The sequence below is a fragment of the Chlorocebus sabaeus genome, chromosome 12, assembly GCF_047675955.1.
Source record: "Chlorocebus sabaeus isolate Y175 chromosome 12, mChlSab1.0.hap1, whole genome shotgun sequence".
Lineage (NCBI taxonomy): Eukaryota > Metazoa > Chordata > Mammalia > Primates > Cercopithecidae > Chlorocebus > Chlorocebus sabaeus.
In genome coordinates this window covers 37,739,671-37,760,985 of record NC_132915.1, presented here as the reverse complement: position 1 = coordinate 37,760,985, position 21,315 = coordinate 37,739,671, and the positions used below count along the sequence as shown (strand labels likewise).

The 21,315-nt window shown below is 37.4% G+C and overlaps 1 protein-coding gene across 31 annotated transcripts in view; it reads left to right on the top strand.

Moving 5' to 3' along the window:
* Positions 1-21,315, top strand: part of PTPRD (protein tyrosine phosphatase receptor type D) — a 2,332,079-nt gene that overhangs the window by 2,146,647 nt on the left and 164,117 nt on the right. For 10 of the 31 annotated variants that reach the window (XM_073021576.1, XM_073021570.1, XM_073021571.1 and 7 more), the window contains 5 exons: positions 1,730-1,756; positions 5,939-6,056; positions 12,648-13,235; positions 13,671-13,771; positions 14,610-14,869. In XM_073021576.1, the coding sequence (XP_072877677.1) occupies positions 1,730-1,756; positions 5,939-6,056; positions 12,648-13,235; positions 13,671-13,771; positions 14,610-14,869 (1,094 nt within the window). The remainder of the gene's footprint in view (positions 1-1,729; positions 1,757-5,938; positions 6,057-12,647; positions 13,236-13,670; positions 13,772-14,609; positions 14,870-21,315) is intronic. The other 21 variants (XM_073021592.1, XM_073021590.1, XM_007969285.3 and 18 more) reach the window with 5 other exon arrangements.

Sequence of the window (21,315 nt, the reverse complement as noted above, 5' to 3'; positions counted from 1 at the left end):
CTTCCATTGAAGAATAGACATTTTTATTCAGGTACAGTTACTCAGTATTATATTTAGTATTTGTTCATCAAATTACATATTTGATGAAACTCATTGTTTCATGTCCCAGAAAGTGAAGATGGTGACAGTGATATTAAAAATTAAATCGGAATTTCCTAGAGAATAAATGGGATCCTTATGTTGAACCAAGGTTAAAAAAAAAAAGTACTGAAAATGAATAGTTGAGTATATGAGAAATTGTATTGATCTTAGGGCAGTGGTTTGCAACTATGGTATCACAACCTGGTTTTATAATTAGTTGTTTAAAACAGAGCATTGAATATTTTCACAATTTTTCAAAAATTAGAGGTGATTCAGAGGTAGTCCCATAATAAATTCACTTGGGTTTTACATATTTTCCTCAAAGGAAGATGAAGATTTCAACTTGTAACTACCATCCTGAAAATTGTACATGACTCATGTACAGACATTCTTGTCTGTAAAGGCGGACGTATCCCCTGGTCAAGAGATCGAGACCATCCTGCTCAACATGGTGAAACCCCGTCTCTACTAAAAATAGAAAAATTAGCCGGGTGTGGCGGCACACGCCTGTGTAGTCCCAGCTACTAGGGAGGCTGAGGCAGGAGAATTGCTTGAACCTGGGAGGTGGAGTTTGCAGTGAGCCGAGATCGCACCACTGCACTCCAGCCTGGCAACAGAGCAAGACTTTGTTTCAAAATAAATAAATAAATAAATATAAAAAAAGAGAGCAATAAACATCCCTGTGCCTCTAAGGAAAATACTTACCCCCCAAGTCTTAATACAAGTCAACTCTCCAAAGCCTTCATGTTTTCTTCAGTTTTGAAACATTCTAAGCAAAGGGATCTGGATTCACGGCTCACTTATCTACCCCAAGGCCACTTCCATAAATGCAGTAGAGCTTCATAATACCGCTTCAACACTGGAAAGGGGCCACTGACTTGATTTTTATAAATAATTATTATGTAGTGCCTATAAAAAGAAAGTTATAAAATTAATAAAACTATCGCTATGTTTTATCATATAAGTCTACAATTATGGAAAAGAAAACAATATGACCATCGTGCTTTGATGTTCTCCTTTGGTTCTTAGATGTTTTACCTTATAGAACAGTAATTCTGTCCCATTTCCATTGTAAAATCTGGTAGTTAACGGAATTATGTAATACTAAATGCATTAAACGTCAACTCTGTCTTTTTTTCCTCTTCTTTGTCTTTTCTTTATTAATTGCTGATTTTTCTTGTGTATTTTCTTTCTCTCCCATCTCATTTATTTTCCTTGACTCTTCACTGAAATTTCATTACATCTCACAGGACTTCATTGAAGCTATAAGTGTTAAATATAATGAAAGATATTAATCTAAATAGTGACTTTTAATTGTGTAACTTAAGATAGAAGTCAAAATAAATGAGTAGGATATGAGTAGAAATATTCACTTTTTCTGTGCTTCATTGCTATGTTTCAGTGAACCATACATTTAAAGTATATTAGCTGGTTTTAGCAACAACAGTAACAAAGAATATTTAATTTGACTTCCCAATCAGAGGTGGAGGAGGCAGCAAAACACACATTCTCTGGAATTTTATTGTACACACTGCTTTGTTTATTTTTTTCAATTTTTTTAGTCTAAGAAGGGCAACACTGCCTGTATAAGGCTTAAATTTTTTTCTTTTTATTTTGTTTTCCTTCCAACCTTCTTATTCTCAATCAGTGGGAATTTGATGATACTACTGAACATGTGAGTAATTTTTGACTGTTTTGTCAAAAGCAGACTATATATGCTTGTTTTCTCTGACATCCTTTCACTTATTTGTGATCTATCATCACAGTTTGCTTGGATGCATGAACTAACAAATTATTTTTAAGTTATCTTCACTATGTGGTGCACTTTTTATTTTGGTTTCTGTTTTGTGAAATCAGCATGGTGCTATTGACTGCATAAGAAATGTCATGGGCTTGTGATATTTATTTTGATGGCTGCTACTAACTCTGCTTTGTGACAGTCAGAGGAAGCATGCTTTAAAATACAGGGGTGTTGTCCAATCTTTTGGCTTCTCTGGGCCACATTGGAAGAAGAATTGTCTTGGACCACACATAAAATCCACTAACATTGATGACAGCTGATGAGCTAAAAAAGAAAACAATCTCGTAATGTTTTAAGAAAGTTTACAAGTTTGTGTTGGGCTGCATGTGGGACAAACTTGCTTTAAGTGAAGGCATTGCAGACTGGAGATGTCAGATTGTTTGGTGTAGTCTGCTCATAAATCCTACTCCAGGGTCACATATCCAGTGGATAACAAGATACAGATCTGGCACTGATTAACTCTAACTAGAAGTGGCTGTTCTTCACTTTTACCCATACATATTTGAACGATGAATGGATTATGCCAAGAAGTAGAAAGTATCTTGCTGAGGGAGGAATGTTTTTAAAATATTTGAATGAAAGCTCTATGTTATTTATTGAGGGACTGTTATGTATATGCCACTGCAAGGGACACATGATGTGACACCTGCCTTTCTAGTGTTTATATTCTAAGTGGCTAAGAAAGAGTAAAGTTCTGAAAAGTTTCATATAATGCAGCACAATATATGGCCTACAGCAGTGTACCATGCATTAATAAATTAGTGGACAGTGTCAGTAAGAGCTATGAATTCAGAGACAGTGGTCCAAGATAGTAAAAGAAGTCCTGAAGCTCAGTTGAGAATTTAAGGGATGATTAAAGACTGAATAAGTGAAAAAGTTTGTGTGTGTGTGTGTGCGCGCACGTGTGTGTGTGTGTGTGTGTGTTGGGGAGCTAGAGGTGGAACATACATATTTTTTTAAGTTGAGCACAGCAAAACCAGTCATTGAGACAGTTGAGCATGTGGTATAGTCACATGACAGTGAGCCTGACAATTTGATATAAATGAAGGCTTCCTGTAAGTAATTCAGTGGTAAATAGAGCTAAGAGGTCAACTGTAATATAATACTGGAAAAACCAGAAGAGTCAAGCCAAAAAGCTGGCCAGTCAGTCTTTAACTCTTCAATATTAGAGCGATATGGGAGAAATTTTAAAAAATGAGTTAAAGGCTGACAGGAAGGTATTCTTCCATTCACTGACTGAATATTTACTGCCAATGCACAGGACTCTTATTGGGAATCTTGTAACTGTGTCCAAGGTATCAGTTCTCGTGGCTTTGCCAGGACAGCAGCGTTTTTGACCATAAACTTCTTTGACTATAACTCACAGTAAGAAATACATTATGTGTCGTGATTCAATGCACACATATGTTTAACTAAAATACAAATTTTATAGAACCATATTTTGTATAATAAACACTAACATTAAGTATTCAAGTTTATTCCATTTCATTTCTCTTTGTTTAAATTCTGGTCATGACTGATTAAAGTGATTTCACAACCTACTAAATGGGTCATTACCTGCAGTTTAAAAACCAGTGACTTAGTGGATAGATTAGAGAGTAAAAAGGTGGCAGATAGAAAAGCAGGTAAAAAGAGTTATTTTGCTAATTTAGTCATGAAGTGATAAAAATGCAACAGAGTTGAGGCAGTAGAAATGAAAAAGTGATACTTAGGATCAATAAAAGGAAGAATTGGCAAAAAACTTGCTAAGAATTGAAGAAGAGAAAGAGGTCAAAGATAGCTCATAACTTTTGCAAATGTGTTACCATTCATTAAAATATGGAAGTAAGGAGGGGGAGTCTACTTCCAGGAATGATTTTTAAGTTTTAGTTCATTTGAACTTGAAGTAACACTGGGTAGTCACAGGAAAACATCCAGCAGATATTTACAATGTATATGTCACTGGAGCGCAGATTGGAAGTCACAGCTGAAATAAATCAGGAATATGGGCAGAAATAATTACTTAATGTTTAGAAATGAATGCAGTTTTTTTTTGTTTGTTTGTTTTTTCTTTTTTTTTAAGATTAGAGAGAAGCAGTAGACCAGTGACTGTGACAGAACCTCAGGTATGCCAACTTTTAACAGTCAGGGACAAGAAGCAAAGTGGAGACAGGACAGGAGGAAACAAAGAGAATAAGGAATTATAGCCACAGTACCAGGCACATCACCTCACAGAGCATACTGAAACAACCAAGGAAGGAAGTGTACCCACCTCTTAAAGAAATAAAATGTAATCCAAGAAAGTGTATGATCATGGCAGATAGAGGTGTGTCCAGTTGAGATTATAACACTGCAGGGGACTTGACGCATTTCAAATTACGTTACGTCTGTTATCCTCTAACAACCTGGGCAAGAGAATGGATGTGTATGGTTAACTATAATTTTGTGATAAGAAACATATAAGGCTCAGAGTGCATAATTTCTTGCTGCAAAATTTGGTGATGAAAGCAAGCCTTGCTGCTTTTTCTAGTTAGCCATGCCGGCTTTTCAGCAGTTCTCCGGTGGCATGTGAGGGCAACCTTGGAAACAATAATGTTGGCATTTAATCATCATAGTTTTCGGGATAGTCAGTGTGTCTGCTGTCATTTAAAATACTGCTCTTGGGTAGTTTGCTTGGTTTTTCTATCCTCTGTAACGTTAGGGAAACCATTCCAAGGCCCTGGAAATACAACATCTTTCCCAAATAGCCCATTTATCTGGCATAATAAAATTTCCAGTGACTCTTCAGGATGATATCTGAACTTCTTGAATTTCCACAATGAGATATTCCTACTCTTTTGAGAAAGCTTGTTGTCAGAAGCTGTCATATTTGGAGTCATCTTCAACAATTGAGCTCTATGGTATCTGTTACACCCTTGCTAAAAAAAAAAAAAACCTACTGTATTTCACACAATATAATTCATTCACTCGTCAGTCACATTGTCTTTAGATTTGAAAGACAATGACATTGTGTATTTTCCTAAATTTATCCATGTTCAATTTGAAAACACAGCTGTGCCAAAAATCTGAAAGGGTTTTTATATTGCTCTGTGTGTGTGTCTGTGTGTGTGCGTGCGCATGTGTACATGCAGCTCTGGTATTTGTTCTTAAAATACTAGAATAAGTTAATAGCCAGAATCTCTAAAGAATCCCATAACCAGTAGTTTAAAGGAATATCAAAGACCATCTGGTCTTATAACCACCACCGCTTTGGGCCCTGACTAAGAGAAAACTAAGAATTTTGGTAAATAGTATGTGGTATTTAACGTTTTTAGAAAGTCCAAATAAATTGAGCACATACTGGTGATGCGGTAAAACTAAAGTCCGGTTGTATTCTTTGCTTTTGTGGCTGCTTTTTCATGTGTGTGAAAATTCTCCTCAGTGGATAATGATTTCTGCTCATAGCCTATACAAATAACCAATAAACATGATAATACAATCAATCAATAAGAGAGCCCTAAGCAAATTCTCTCTCAGGGTATCTAGGTCCAACGACAACCATTTGGTAAAATTCTTCCATAGTGATAAAACAGACTGCTGGCATCAGCCGCATCTGCAGTCTGTTCGTTACAGTGGATGTGTGTGGAGAGCTGTTGGCATAAAATAATCACTCTTTCATGGAATGCTTCCTAGAAGTCAGGCATAGTTCTGTGAGTTTACCTGATATAACTCATAAAATCCTATGGGGTCCTATTATAATTCCAACATTCACTTGGGAAATGGAGGCACAGATAGGTAAACGTACTTGGTCTGTCCAAGGATATGAAAGTTGAAGAATTCAGAAAGTCTGGCTCCAGATTTCATGTCTTTGACTAATACCCTAAGAGCTACCTCCTAAGATGCCTGAAGACACCCCTTCGATATCAGCATGAAAACAGATCTCCTAGCATGAGCTCAGGCATGAAATTTCCAGGGCTTAGCATGGCTGCCAGGGATGTGTGAGCATTTGCAGAATGAAGGCAGACGTCTGGCCTTGTTTTTCACCCAGGGCATTAGTAGCATGTTTTGAATCAGTGACATTCTGTTTTGTCATTTCAGGACATGATCATTTCTGGGCTCCAGCCTGAAACTTCCTACTCCCTTACGGTCACAGCCTACACAACCAAAGGAGATGGTGCTCGCAGCAAGCCCAAACTGGTGTCCACCACTGGGGCAGGTAATCATGTCTGTGCATGTATGTGCCTTGAATAGTACTGCTAACTTTCTAAATGATATGGGTAGCTTCTAGCAGGCTTTTATTATTATAAAATCAGAGGAAATAAATGGACTATGGTCAACTTTTGTGTTTTTAGTTCAGGGGCAAAAAAAAAAAATAGATCAGGGAAAAAATAGTCCAAGTGCATAATTTGTCCAAACTATTCAATCAGTCATTCAACAAGTATTTCTTTGAGCACCTTCTGTGTGTCAGGCATTGTAATCAGCACTGGGGATGAAGCAATCAACAAAACAGAATAAGAATCTGCACTTATGAAATTTACTTTCTGAATAGGACTAGATAATTAACAAGTGACGAAAGGAGTATAAAATAAAATGTCAGAAAGTGGTAAGATGAAAAGTAGAAGTGTATAGGCAATTAAGGATCAGGCAGCCTCTAGGGGCTTAGAAGTTCTTGTAGAGGATGGATTATTTAAATTGAGACTCAAATGATGTGAAGGATCAAGTCCCATGAAGGTCTGGAGGGAAGGGGTCTGGGCAGGGAAGTCAAACAACAATATCAACTTCCCTGGACAACAAATCTCTTTAGAAGAGCTCCCATCTTAAACTGGGTTCATGACTTACAGTTCTACCTTTTGTCATTTTGTCTTCCCCACCCCCTGCTGTGGGGATTCTAAAGAAGCCAAATTGAACAAAAGATAGAAAACAAAAAAGAAAAAGAAGAAAATTAAGAAGGCTAAATACTTTAAAATTACTCCCTTCTAAAGAATAAGGCTTCTTCAGTGCTTTTTAGGGTTACTGTGGGCAGCCACATTAGGAAAAGCCAGCATGAAGGAAGAGCAAGCATTGTAGAATGAGTAAATTAAGAGATAATTGCAGATAAATCCAGTCCTCATATATAGCAGTCTCCCGTGAACATGGAAACCATGATTTGATTTACTCCGCCCGAATCACTTCTCAAACAACTTTTTAGGAACATACCTCTATGTAAAGGCATAAAGGAAAGAACAGCTGTGATGCTGAGTGCCCTCCTGGGTGCCATGCTCACTGCCAGCTTTGTCTAAATGTCATAAGATTTGCCTCGCTCGCATCCTACCACCTGGAATTGCCTCAAGCAGCAGGATTACAGATGGCAAAACTCCTTCAAGGCTGAATCTTCTGGGCTTTTTTTTAAAATGCCATTACATCAAGCTAATTTAATGCCCTGCAGAGCAGACACGTATTCAGTGAGGGGCACGATGGCATAATCACTATCGGGCTATGGAACCAGTCTCTATTACAACATCAACAACCAAGAGTTGAATCTCAAATTGAACGATGTGCATTTCCTTCACCTACATTTATAAATATGTCATAATAACTCTGAAATGTCTTATATTAAGCACCACTCCCCTGTTGCCCATTAAATGGGGTCGTGTTATGATGAAAAGAAAGTAGAGGATTTTTAGCCAAGGGATATGAATTTTAGAGAAAGGGATGATTTTGTCTATTTTAACATTACTAACGCCATCTCATCCCTTTTTAGTTACCATACAGTAGACATTTTAGAATTTTAGAGCTTATTCATATATAGAATTCTTTTGGCATTTTCATTCACTATTTTAGATCCTTCTTAATCAATAGAGGCTTCGGTATTGAGATAGAAAATGCTTGCAATTTAGATGCCTACACATTTACTTTTGTAAGACCTCCCCACTGCACCTGGGAAGAAAGTAGAAGAATCCAAATTTAATTCCTTTAAGAGCGAAGCTCTAGTTTTCCTTTGCATAAGCAGCCCCTATTCGTGGTTTATCCCTAGGCAATTAGTGAATATATCAATTTGTTTTGTTTTGTATACTGTATTAAAAATCCTCGTATATTTATGTGACTGTGAAGAATTACTGAATGTATCTCACAGACGTTGAGCTCCTAATAATCATAATTGTAAAGGTATTTAGTTACAGCTCCCACAAAGAATTCAGGAATTCTCGTGACATTTTATTTTAATTGTAAACTTCCTGATTGTGGGGTGTTTGTTTATTATACCTTGTTTCTAGAACCTGTAAATAATCATATCTTTGAAACAAGAGTACTGATCTTAGTTTAAGTATAATCGACAGGAGATTCATATAACCCGAAGGATGCTTCTGAAGAAAATGTTGGCTTTTATGTTTCAATGATTATGAAATATCTGTATTTTCTTTGTTAATACTCCCATTATTCTGTATTGTAATAATTCGTTTACTGCCTGAGGCCTTGAGGTTAAAACAAACAGAAAATTCATTGGTTTGACATTTTCTGTATATTTTTACGTGAATTTCAGTACTATATTGAACAGCTATGTTAAGGATAATCAAAAGATGACTGTGACAGGGAGAATTTGGAAATATTAGCCCAAGTCTTGTCAATTATGATTGTTGTTGTTTTGGTACTAGGTTAAATTGGGGCTAAGTTTAAAACCACTGCAACTAAGTACCTCAATTGATCGCCAATGATTGCAGTTGCTAAAAAGTAAAGGGAAACCACACATATATACCAATTCTGAAGTCCTAAGAGATTTTTTAAAGAATGTAAGAGAATACGAAAATGTAAAAGGGAGAAGAGTTTGTATGTCGTGATATAAATTAGAGTTATTTACTTTGTAGCTGGACCTTCTCTGCTTTTTCCAATATGTTCACTAAGATCCGGCCAAAAAGTGACCTTCTGACTCCCCTGAGTAATTATTTAAGACCCTTTCATCTTACCAACCCTCAAGCTCCAGTGTTGGAGTGACCAGTGTTGGAGTGACCAGTGTTGGAGTGACCAGTGTTGGAGTGAGCAGAACCATTGAACCAACAGCTGGCATGACCTATAAAAGTAGCCTACAGAATAACCCTAAGGCGTTAGAAACCTGAGCCAGACTCCACAGATCGCACAATCTATCCTACCTCATTATTTTCCCAACTAGGATATGCCTGTATTAGAGAACGTGGACCCTGCTGTATCCGTCTTTATTTCCTCACTCAAATACCTGTGTGCCAGTGTACAAGTATTTGCACAAAGTGAATTGTTGGTAAATGTTTGATACCTATAGTGTTTCTGGAAGCCAGGAATGCAGTGAGTTCCATTGCCAATCTGTGGAGTTTGGGAGAATTCTTTTTAACTCTGTATTCAGTGATGTAGAACTCTCCTCATTCCTTTTCCCCTTTTTATCCTATCAGTGATTCCCTGGATGAAATACCACAACTATCCCAAACCCTTACTCCAGCCTATTTAAACTGCATTTACTATTTCTATTATTCACATGCTTATGGAAATTTTGGGCATCCCTTCGTGTGACCCTTCATGGGATCAGCCTCTCCTAAGGTGATAATTGGGAGTTCTTCCCCAAGCTGCACAAGCTTTCATTTCTTTACTGAGCCCTTCCTTTATGCTTCGTGGCACTTCCAGGCTGGTTGTCTCATAGTTTTCAGGTTTAGTAAAACTTCTGCCCAGGGAAGGAATGACTGTTTTGGGTTTGGCAATGGAGAACAGACTGAGATCCTTGTGTACAGCAGGGGAAGCCAGTAGGTCAGAGCTAACGCTCTTATTTCTAGATCATTACTTTGATCTTGTGATTCCAAGCCGACAAGCCTTTCTGTCCCAGAATAAGAAAGGTCATGCCGACATCGAAAACAAAAGAGATTTCTCCATCCTAAGCTTTGACTCCCACAGAAGAATAAATATATACATTTACAAAGTCAGTGGGTTTTTTCCTAGACTTTGCCAGCCCATTATATTTCTCCAAATGTGTACCATAGCAATATTATAAAGTGAAACATCAGTTAATAAGGGCATGCTCATAAATGACAAATATTAGAATGCAATCTATATTTGTGGTGTATCAAGAAATTATTTTTATTTATCCTAGCTTTACGTGCATCTTACAGAAACAGGATACACAGTGTATATATTATTATGCAGTTCATTGGAACTAGAATTTCAAAAAATTTTAATAAATATTTTTAATCTGTTGTCCCTGGAGAATGTTGATAATTAATAGTTGTGTTTCCACCCACTTGTTTCAACTGAGTTTCATATATTAAAGGCTGTATTCTCTGCTGAAAGCTCTATTTCACCATGGATTTTTCACAGCAGAGACTCAGGTGTTTAATCCTTGAGACCATCACTGACAGTTTCATGGACAAATCACGTAAATGCTGTGTATACACAAAGGAGAATTAAAGATGTCTGCCAGTGTCTCTACCTTAAGTACTATTTTAAAATTAAGATAATTGTAAATACATTAAAAGCAAATGGAATAGTTCACACAGTCTCCAACTTATGGATGGATTGTGTTCTGAGAGGGTTAGTTGATTGTTAAGATCTCTGGATGCATTGTTCCTGAGGAACACAGTGAGTACACAATGATGTGGTTCCTGGGCCTACCTTCAACACACATCTTTTATATATACAACGCAACACACATGTTTTACATATGTAACACAACACACGTTATTGAGTAATTATTTATCTAAAAACTTTAGAGAGTATTATTTTCATACATTGTGGGTTAGCTGAGTTACATAAGCGTGCTATGAATCTTCCCAGCATGTGAAACAAAACTGTTACTCCATTGGTTAAGGAAGTAAATATCCTAATGATATTTCTGAGAGCAGAGCACATCTCCACCTGGTCTCACTTTCTGAAATACAAAATGAAGAGGCTAATCAGTCCATCTCTGAGGTTAATATTCTATATAGTGTCTCATAATCTTTTTAGTGATTTTTTTTTACCTTAATCTATATCCCCATGGTATGATTTTTTATCACCTGTCTCCCATTACTGTAAGCTTTCCTCCTTTCCTACCATCTTTCTTTTTCTTTGTTAATACTCCCATTATTTTTTGTTATACACCCATTATACGTTCATAATTTTGAGACATAGTTTCACTGTCACTTAGGCTGGACAGCAGTGGTGTGATCAATAGCTCACTGTAGCCTCAAACTCTTGGCTCAAGCAGTTCTCCCACCTCAGCCCCCTGAGTAGCTAAGACTACAGACATGTGACGCCATGCCTTTTTTTTTTTTTTTTTTTTTCCGTAGAGATGAGTCTTGCTATGTTGCCAAGCTGTTTTCAGGCTGTTTGTTTGTTTGTTTGTTTGTTTTTGAGATGGAGTTTTGCTCTTGTTGCCCAGACTGGAGTGCAGTGGCACAATCTCGGCTCGCTGCAGCCTCTGGCTCCCAGGTTCAAGTGATGCTCCTGCCTCAGCCTCCTGAGTAGCTGGGATGACAGGCATGTGCCACCATGCCCGGCTATTTTTATGTTTTTAGTAGAGACGGGGTTTCTCCATGTTGGTCAGGCTGGTCTCAAACTCCCAACCTCAGGTGATCCACCCGCCTCTGCCTCCCAAAGTGCTGAGACTACAGACATGAGCCACTGTGCCCAGCCGCTGGTTTTGAACTATTCGTCTCAAGCAATCCTGCCACCTCAGCTCCCGAACTACTGGGTTTACAGACATAAAACACCATACTTGACCTTTCTTCTTCTTTCTGTTAACTTGGTTTAGTTTTGATTGTGATGGTCCTCCCTCAATGTCTTTTGTTGTGGATTCCAGGAATAATTGCTCTCCATTAAAAATAAATACAGATATGATAATGCATTGAATGAGTAGATTAGAACTTTTCACATTTCTAACTTAAAAGGTAAATAAATTCTGTACTCATTGGAAGCTAGCCCTTCACCATGAAAAGTTTAATATTTGGATTACGAATAATTGATTAATATTAATAGAATGCAGAACCTCATGCTAAGACTTTACATGAATTTCCTCATTTATTATTCACAAGAACAATATAAAGTAGATCTTAATATAATTCCCATTCTACAGATGAAGACCTTGATGAAGATGAATGATGTGGATAGTAAAGTTAGACAGAAAATGCAAATTAGATTCATAGTAAGTCAGTGCGATATTATTTTATTTTTTTTTAAGTTTAAGCAACATAACAGCACAATTAAGCATTTAAGCAATTGACTCAGACAGAGTTGGGTTTGCCTTATAGCTTTCTCACTTGTTACACGCTGGCCTCGGACAGTTTTCTACCTCTCTGGGCCTCATTTTCTCATTATAGAAGATAGAGATAATAATAACTAATCCAAGAATGTAGTGTGGAGTCAGGAATGTAAACCAATTGTGAACACTATATGCAATGCACTTAGCATGGCGCCGGTGCATTGCACATACTCAATGAATAAATAATCATTATAGTTATTATTAGTGATATCTAATTGGCTGATCTTTGCTCGAATTAATTTATCTTTGATATGAACCTTTATGTGTGAAGGTTTAAAATGTGCAGGTGTCAAAAAAATTCCCTTAAGCTGTTGTTTCAATGATAATTTCTGTTTGTGTCCATTATCAAATTCTAGTATCTCAGCCTACTTTAATAAAGTAAGACAAGGAGCATATTTCCACAAAGGTATGTAGGTCAAACATTGCCTTTTTTGTTTTGTTTTGTTTTGTTTTGTTTTGTTTTGTTTGGGTAAGAAAGAAAACGGGAATACCAGTAGAGTGGAACTCCCTCATTTGGCAATGACTGAAATGTGGACATTCAGATTGGTTGATCTTACCACTCCATCCCATGTGCTCCAGTTCCAGGGAAACCGCGGCTTGTGATTAACCACACTCAGATGAATACTGCTCTCATCCAGTGGCACCCTCCTGTGGACACATTCGGACCTCTTCAGGGCTACCGTCTAAAATTTGGCCGCAAGGATATGGAGCCGCTTACTACTCTCGAGTTCTCTGAAAAAGAAGATCACTTTACAGCTACAGACATCCACAAAGGAGCATCATATGTCTTTAGGCTCTCAGCCAGAAACAAAGTGGGCTTTGGGGAGGAGATGGTGAAGGAGATTTCCATTCCAGAAGAAGTACCAACTGGATTCCCTCAAAACCTTCACTCAGAAAGCGCTACTTCAACCTCCGTCCAGTTATCTTGGCAACCACCTGTCCTGGCAGAGAGAAATGGCATTATCACCAAGTATACCCTTCTTTATAGGGACATCAACATCCCCCTTCTCCCAGTGGAGCAGCTTATTGTTCCAGCTGACACCACTATGACACTCACTGGCTTAAAACCAGATACCACATACGATGTAAAAGTACGTGCTCATACGAGCAAAGGGCCCGGGCCATATAGTCCCAGTGTCCAGTTCAGGACACTGCCTGTGGATCAAGGTAGGATTTGTCTGCTTACGGCCTTCCTCCTTTAAAGGAATATCAGTCTTTGGAAATCAGTATTTTGAAGCTATAATAACTGATCAGCCCATTCATATTAATAGGTTCAGCAAAAACAAAAAGGTAAAGTATGTAAAACTTACTACGTCTTGGATGCCTTAGATTTCAGTTATAGAATGTCAAGCAAGTCTGGCTGACAGCTCCCCAATGTCCTCAGGTAAGGAAAACACAATATAGTTGGCTGAATTGGAGAGAAAGGAAAGATCTTTATGAGACTGGGGTATTAAAATGAATGCTCTAAACAGGTAGGAAAATCATACTTCTCTCTCTCTGATCAAAGTAGACAGCATCTAGCATAAGCCCTGTGGTCCATGGTGGAAAGGACAGGTCGTCTGTTTTAAGAATAGTTTAAATACACTGTTTTTCCTTTTCCAGCAGTGTTTGCAAAAAATTTTCATGTCAAAGCAGTAATGAAGACTTCCGTGTTGCTGTCTTGGGAGATTCCAGAGAATTATAACTCTGCCATGCCTTTCAAAGTAAGTTGTTTTCTCATTAGTAAGAAATCACAGATAAAAGTAGAGGGCACCGTTTATCTGGGTAAGTTATTTGCACCGCAAGCAGACCACTTCATTTTGGCCACATGTCCTTGCTGTTCTCATTTGTGACTTTCACATGGGAGATCGTTGGGTGCTTTGCAAGTGTGTTCTTTTCACTCTGAAGAGGGAGCAAGAGCTCAAACCCAGGGCTGGCCTCACTTATAAGTTACCTACTACTTTGAACTTGAACTTTTTACATCTAAGCTAGTGCTTTTGTTTTTCAGCCAGAGAATGAAATGGACATGGTTTCTACCTATGTATATTAAAATACCCTGGGGGTTTCTGAATTTATTCGCTGGCCTGTATTGTTGACACATTTTAAACTCTGACTTGCCATTAAGAGATGTTAGTAAGTACATATTTATGAAATAAGAAATAGAGAAACATTTTTGAAAGTAAAAATTTATTTAGAAAGAGGAACCAAAACCTTTAGAAAATTAGCAATATTGATAATACATTGAAACGTAGAGCTTTTCTGCACATATTCCATTGAGAGCACATACAACTGAGAGATCTAATATTGGTAAATTTATATATTTTTATATATATATATCTTTGTATATTTTTGATAGACTTGGAAACATTTTATCATGACACAGTAGGAAATGACAGGAAAATTGATTTGATCTCCAGAATTATGACCACTCATGGGCTTAGAAGTCACCTAAAAGTAGAATTGACTATATAGACATTTTCCATAAGCAAGGGCACATTGGTTTAGAAAATATATTTTGCCTCTCTGACAATCAGATTTTTTTGATTGGTTTTATCTCTTTAGATTCTTTATGATGATGGGAAAATGGTAGAAGAAGTAGATGGCCGAGCCACACAGAAGTTAATTGTCAACCTAAAGCCTGAGAAGTCGTACTCGTTCGTGCTGACAAATCGTGGGAACAGTGCTGGTGGGCTGCAGCACAGGGTCACAGCAAAGACTGCACCGGATGTGTTACGTACCAAGCCTGCCTTCATTGGGAAGACCAACTTGGATGGCATGATTACTGTGCAACTGCCTGAAGTACCTGCAAATGAGAATATAAAGTAAGTTAATTGAAGGGTTAGGGCTGAAGGAAAGAATTATTGATAAATAAGAACGTTATGTCTCAAAATTATAGAGGTCATAAAAGAAGATATTGCTTAATGTAGTGAAAGATTCTTCTGCTCAGACTCCCAGTTTTGCTATCCGAGGTCTGTTACAACATGTCCTAGTATTCATTGTAACACAGATTTTCGTTAACTTAACACTGAGTTTTTAATCTGTGTTGCAGGGACAGTGTTATTTAGGAGAAACACAAAACATATAGAACGTGATTCTTACTACAAAGCTTTTTGTTTGTTTGTTTTTGTTTTTGTTTTTGTTTTTGAGACAGAGTCTCACCCTGTCAACCAGGCTGGAGTGCAGTGGTGCAATCTCAGCTCACTGCAAGCTCCGCCTCCTGGGTTCAAGTGATTCCCCTGCCTCAGCCTCCCGAGTAGCAGGGATTACAGGTGCCTGCCACCATACCCAGCTAATTTTTTGTATTTTTAGTAAAGACAGAGTTTCACTGTGTTAGCTAGGATGGTCTCAATCTCCTGACCTCGTCATCTGCCCCCCTCGGCCTCCCAAAGTGCTAGGATTACAGGCGTGAGCTACCGCGCCCAGCTACTGCAGAGCATTTTATGTCATAGTTTATGGAATAACGTGAATAGGTGATTAACTCTAATATTTGACAAAATATTTTTCTAATTATGAAGAAGTCTCACAAAGTACTATAAGATTGAAAAAAAGCATTGGGTGAAATTAGATGATGGTGTATGACACTGATGTATTACAAATAGGAAAAATTCCAACAAGTTAAAGTTAAAAATGACATTGGAAAAAAATATAAACATTAGAAAATTCAAGTGGTCTGGTTCGAATGTAGTACAGCATAGAGGCCAATAGGCCTGAAGTGGAAAATTAAATCTGGTCAATTAAATAGTTTGTCCAAGTACATATAGCTAGTTGGTTGCATAACTAGTAGAAGAAAAAAGTATTTTCACCAAAATGTATGAACTACAAGTACTGTGGTGGACCCCAGAGAATTAAAAGATGGATTCCTGACTTCAAAGACCTTACCACAGAGTGAGAGAGATACAGAGAAACAGACAGATGTAGTAAGCGTTAATGACAGAATTATGCTTTATCTTAAGAGCAGCTGATTCAGAATGGGTCAAGGAAGTTTCTGATCCCTTAATCTTAAGGGATAAATAGGAGTCATACAAATAATAAAAGAGAGACTATTTGCAAAGGGAGTGATATGTGCGTAGGCCCATTACTAAAGGCACCCAATGGTGCCATACGGCTGGATCCCAGAGCGCCTGGCCACAAGTGACAAGAGAAGGAAGAAGGAGGCATACAAGAGCCAAGGGTAAACCCTGAAGTGAAAACTGTATCCTCTAGACAATGGGAAACCATTAAAGCTCTTTATACAGGAGAGTGGCATGATAACATTTCTGTAATACATAATAAAATTCCATTTTAGGAAATATTTGTTGAGTATCTGTTGTGCTACCTGTTTGGAATAAGAATAAATCCTTTCTCATTTCTTGTATCTCACATCCTCAAGTTTAGATGAAACTTGCTATGCCGGGTTTGAAGGTCAAGCAGAGAGGCATTTATCCATAGCTCATGCATTGTTGGAAGTTGGATAGACTGGAGCACCATAGAGATAGTGGTAGAGAAAATTGTTGGGAGGTGGTCACATAGTTAGTTGACTCTAGGCAAATAACAAGATTCTAAAGGAAGGTGATGATGATGGAAACAGGATGCAGAGGCAGACATGAGATACACCTAGAGTACAGCATAAATAGTTTTAATGATGAGATCAAGACAGTAAAATATGGCTCTGAGGTCTGAGCTTGGATGACAATGAATGATGCTGTCATCCTAAAGGATAAAAACATTCAGAAGTAAATGAGTTTAACGTTGGGTGTATTAATATGAAATATCAGTGAAATACCTAGTTAGAAATGTGGGTTTAGAGAAGTTATTAAGATTAAAGATGGCCAGGCATGGTGGCTCATGCCCGTAATCCCAGCACTTTGGGAGGCTGAGGCGGGCAGATCACAAGGTCAGGAGTTTGAGACCAGCCTGACCAAAATGGCGAAACCCCGTCTCTACTAAAAATACAAAAATTAGCCCGGCATGGTGGCTCATGCCTGTAATCCCAGCTACTCAGGAGGCTGAGGCAAGAGAATCGCTTGAACCTGGGAGGTGGAGGTTACAGTGAGCCAAGATTGTTCCACTGCACTTCAGCCTGGGCGACAGAGCTATACTCTGTCTCAAAAGAAAAAAAAAAATCCATTATAGATATACATTTAGGAGTTGTTAACTAAGCAGCAATGGTTTCATGGAAGAAAACAGAATTATTGAAGCAATGAGGGGAAAATGTGAAGCAAAAGACTAAAAGAAAGGTCTCAGTTAATAGGAAGAAGAGAGCCAGTAGAGGACACAGGGAGGGATTATTGGAAATCTAAGAGGAGAACTGAGCCAGAGCAGCATGGCAAAGGGATTTTCTAGAAGGAGAAAAATTCAAAAAGTGGTCAAAAACTCCCCAAACTCCAGAAGACTTAAAGCAGATGGCTGAAAAAATCAGGTATTAAAAAAATAAGAAATAAGAAGTTTTAAAATAGTGTAATTTGTGTAATTTAGGTATAATTAATAAATTCAGACATGATACACATCCTAAAACAACCTTTCCTGAGTAAACTTTCAGTTATTGTTTATTTGATAAAATAATTAATGAATTTCAACTAGGTGACAGAATTTCAAAAAGATTATTACTAAAACCAGTGAAAAGAATTTCTAAAAGATTATTACTAAAATAAATTCAGTGAAAAGAATTTCTAAAAGATTATTCCTAAAATAAATTCAGTGTAAAATAAGGTCTTCACATTTGTCTACTCTTATCTTTCTTTCTTTCTTTTTTTTTTTTTTGTTCGAGATGGAGTCTCATTCTGTCACCTAGTCTGGAGTGCAGTGGCCCCATCTCTGCTCACTGCAAGCTCCGCCTCCTGGGTTCACATCATTCTCCTGGAACCCACCACCACGCCAGGCTAATTTTTTTGTATTTTTAGTAGAAACGTGATTTCACCATGTTAGCCAGGTTGGTCTCAATCTCCTGACCTCATGATCCACCCACCTCAGCCTCCCAAAGTGCTGGGATTACAGGCGTGAGCCACGGCGCCCGGCCCTTCTTTTTCTATAATCCAGAAATCTGAAAATGAGAATTGAATATTTGTGTAATTTTTATCCCAACAAATTTCAGTATGACAGTAGGATTATATTCATTGATTTGTGTATTCATTCTGAATGTTTATTAATTGATCTTGACAGATAAAGGATATTTATGAATTTTTAAAACCACTTTATTGAAATATGATTGATATGTAAGAAGCTGTACATATTTAATGTGTACAACTCAATGAGTTTGGGGATAAGTATTTACCTATAAAACCAGCAAGTCCATAGAAATATCAATTACTTCTTATCACCCACCCTGGTAGCAGTCAGTGTTAATGTTTCAGGGATTCAGTAGTGATGGTGTATTCTTTCTCACTGTTCTCATACAACATAGTTGACTGGACAATTTGGACAAGCAAAGAGTTCACTGAAGCAGAGTCCTATAATAAAGAAAATTAGATAGATAAGGGAGGCTGTAGATGAGGCGCCTAACTCCGGCTTACTAGTTCAGCAATCCTAGAGAAAGTGACAACTGAGGCTTTTTAAACTGAGGCTTAAAAAGTGACAGGAAGTTAGCTGGGCCATGGGAGTAGGAGTAGAAAGATAGCCGTTCACTCAGAGGATAGAGCGTCTCTGATGGTGCAGAGGCAAGAGAAAGACTAGCAATTGTTATTTGGCCATATTGTACTTGTCTGCCTCTTAAGACTTTCCTGCTGGCATCCAACAAATATGTATTCTATACACACACTATTTTGTCAGTGCTATTTTTGGGAATAGGAAAATGACTGAGATTAAGTCCTACCTGATAGTAAGAGAATAGATTCAGAAACTAGATAATGTGAATATAATAGGGTGAGTACTGCCAGGTATTGTGGAAACATAAATATCAAGTTTTAGCCCAACTTGGGTGTCAGGGGAGGCCTCCTGAAGGTGATCATATCTAATCTGAGTCTGATAGCATAAGAAAGATTTAAGAAAGGTGAAAAAGTTACAAATAATGAAAGAACAGGGAAAAGATAGACTATAAATTCATTCCATTAAAAATCATGCATGTCTCTTCAAGAAAAGAGCAGTTGAGAGAGGAAAATAGTATAGTATATTCTTCAGCATTTACTATTAATTTAGTTTTCAATACTTTCTTTTATTTATATAAAAAATGACCTTTAAGAGGCTGTTCACCAAGTTGTCTTGATAAAATGTGTTAGCTATTACTGGAAATTGGCACTTTTAGCCCATTGGTGGCAAACATTAGTTTCATTTTCCAGTTTCTGAAGGAGTTGCGAATGTTGCAGAATGTTTTCTACCTTTGTCAGTTTTTTTTTCTTTTTTAGCTTGTTCAATTTTTTTTGTTTGTTTTATTTATGCACTTTCCCCTTCTATATTTGAAATGGGAGTCAGGAAAAACGTAACTTTGACATCACAGAAATGAGACCATTATGAAACAGAAAAAGAAAGCAAACTATTATGGACTTTTTTTGTTTTCTAGAAATGAATTAAAGATTCTCAGAAACATATTATAGCCACTTAGGGGAAGAAATGAGTGAAAGACTAAACCAGGAAAGTACTTGAGTGGGAAAAGTATCAAAGAAATGGAAAATGAAAAGCAAATCTTTTAGTGAAAAGCCTTAGATGATTTCTATTTAGTAGAATTCTTAAAGGGATAATATTGTAAGGTTACTGTTCCTGTTTTCTAGATTGGGTAATGTAGCGTGGTCAGGTATTACAAGAAGCTCCGTGCCGGGCTGTGTCACTTGCAGTGGTTGGCAAGTTTAGAAATTAGGAAAGGTTGTAGCTTTTTATTCAGTATTCTGTGAGAAAAACGTGAGGAAGAAACAGAACTCATTCCAGAATTGTGGGCAGGTTGCTAACTTTTATTTAGATGAAAGCTATCCAGAAAAATGCTTCCTATTTGTTTTCAAGCAAAATGCAGTTTTGGTGATTGACACCTGTTTTGTTGACCAACAGAAACCATGCTTTCATTTCTGGCCAAGTTAATCAGGAGATCTTGGCCCCTACTCCTTAACTCCTCACCACCTAAAAACAAAAGTGTTCAATGATTTCTAATTAATTTAATATCTCTTTACTTTCATACTTGGTTTTTATATTTTTTGTGTGCCAAATTAGGAGAGTTCCCTCACAGAAAGGCTAAATTTCTTTTGTAACAGCCTTAAGGATGCTGCAAATTCTGGTATCAGGAATTCTGTGGTGCTTAAACTTTCTATTTAAATAGATTTGGGGAGCAGAATGCCAGTCAGATCTAGCAGATCAGAAGCAAGTTGTAATGACATAGGGAACTTCTGTGACTTCATAGAGCAGAATTTTACCCTGGGTATTTAAAAAAATGCACAACATAGATTATACTAAGAGAAAAAACTACCAGAAGGTACTCAGTGTAAATTAATTTTATAACAACCATTTTACATTTATAAAAAGTGGAAATGAAGAATAAGGGTATTTTATGAAATTTTAAATTTCTTTGGTCTTACTAATTTGTTCTCAACTTTTTCTTTTATATGAGAAGATTTTTATGGAAGCATGGCTTACAGTGTTGCTTCATAAGATTTGTGTTCCACTATTAGCAGCTTAATGAAGAGTAATTAATCATGTGTTTGTGAGTTAAAGTAGTAAAGGCTTAAATTTGTATAATACTTTGCAATTTACTGAGGATATTAGGTTTCATTTAAGACTCACAATAACCCTGTGAGGTAGGTATTCTTCCTCTAATTTACATATGAGTAAAATGAGGCCCAATGGTACTAAGTGTCCTGGCCAAGATCATACAGCTGATACTGGTAGTAGTTAATACGAACAGAGGGCAAACTAGGTGCTATGCAAAGGACGTTACACACATTTACTGATGTAATCGTCACAGGAAGGGTGCCCCTCATTTTATAGCCGAGGAACACACAATATAGACTGACTTGCCCCAGCCCACAACACAAAACCAGAGAGGAAAGACTTGAATTCAGGCAGCCTGACTCCAGAGCCCACATTCTGAACCACAGGCCCTGCCTCTGTGACCCTAAGTTTATTGGTCGAAACAGAACTTTTTTTTTTTCTAGGTCAATTGATAACTGATTAAAACTCCAAAAGAAGTAGACATAAACAGGACTGCCCCAGAGAAACCTTAGAACTAGGAGTGACCAGGCATATATGCTTGGGTACAGATCACGGAAGTGTGTGTTTAGTGTCATGAAGCAATAAAGTCAGTGGGTTACCATGAGAATTTAAGGAGAGGTAAAGCAGGAGGCTTATGCAAGGAATGACATTCATCATTAAACTC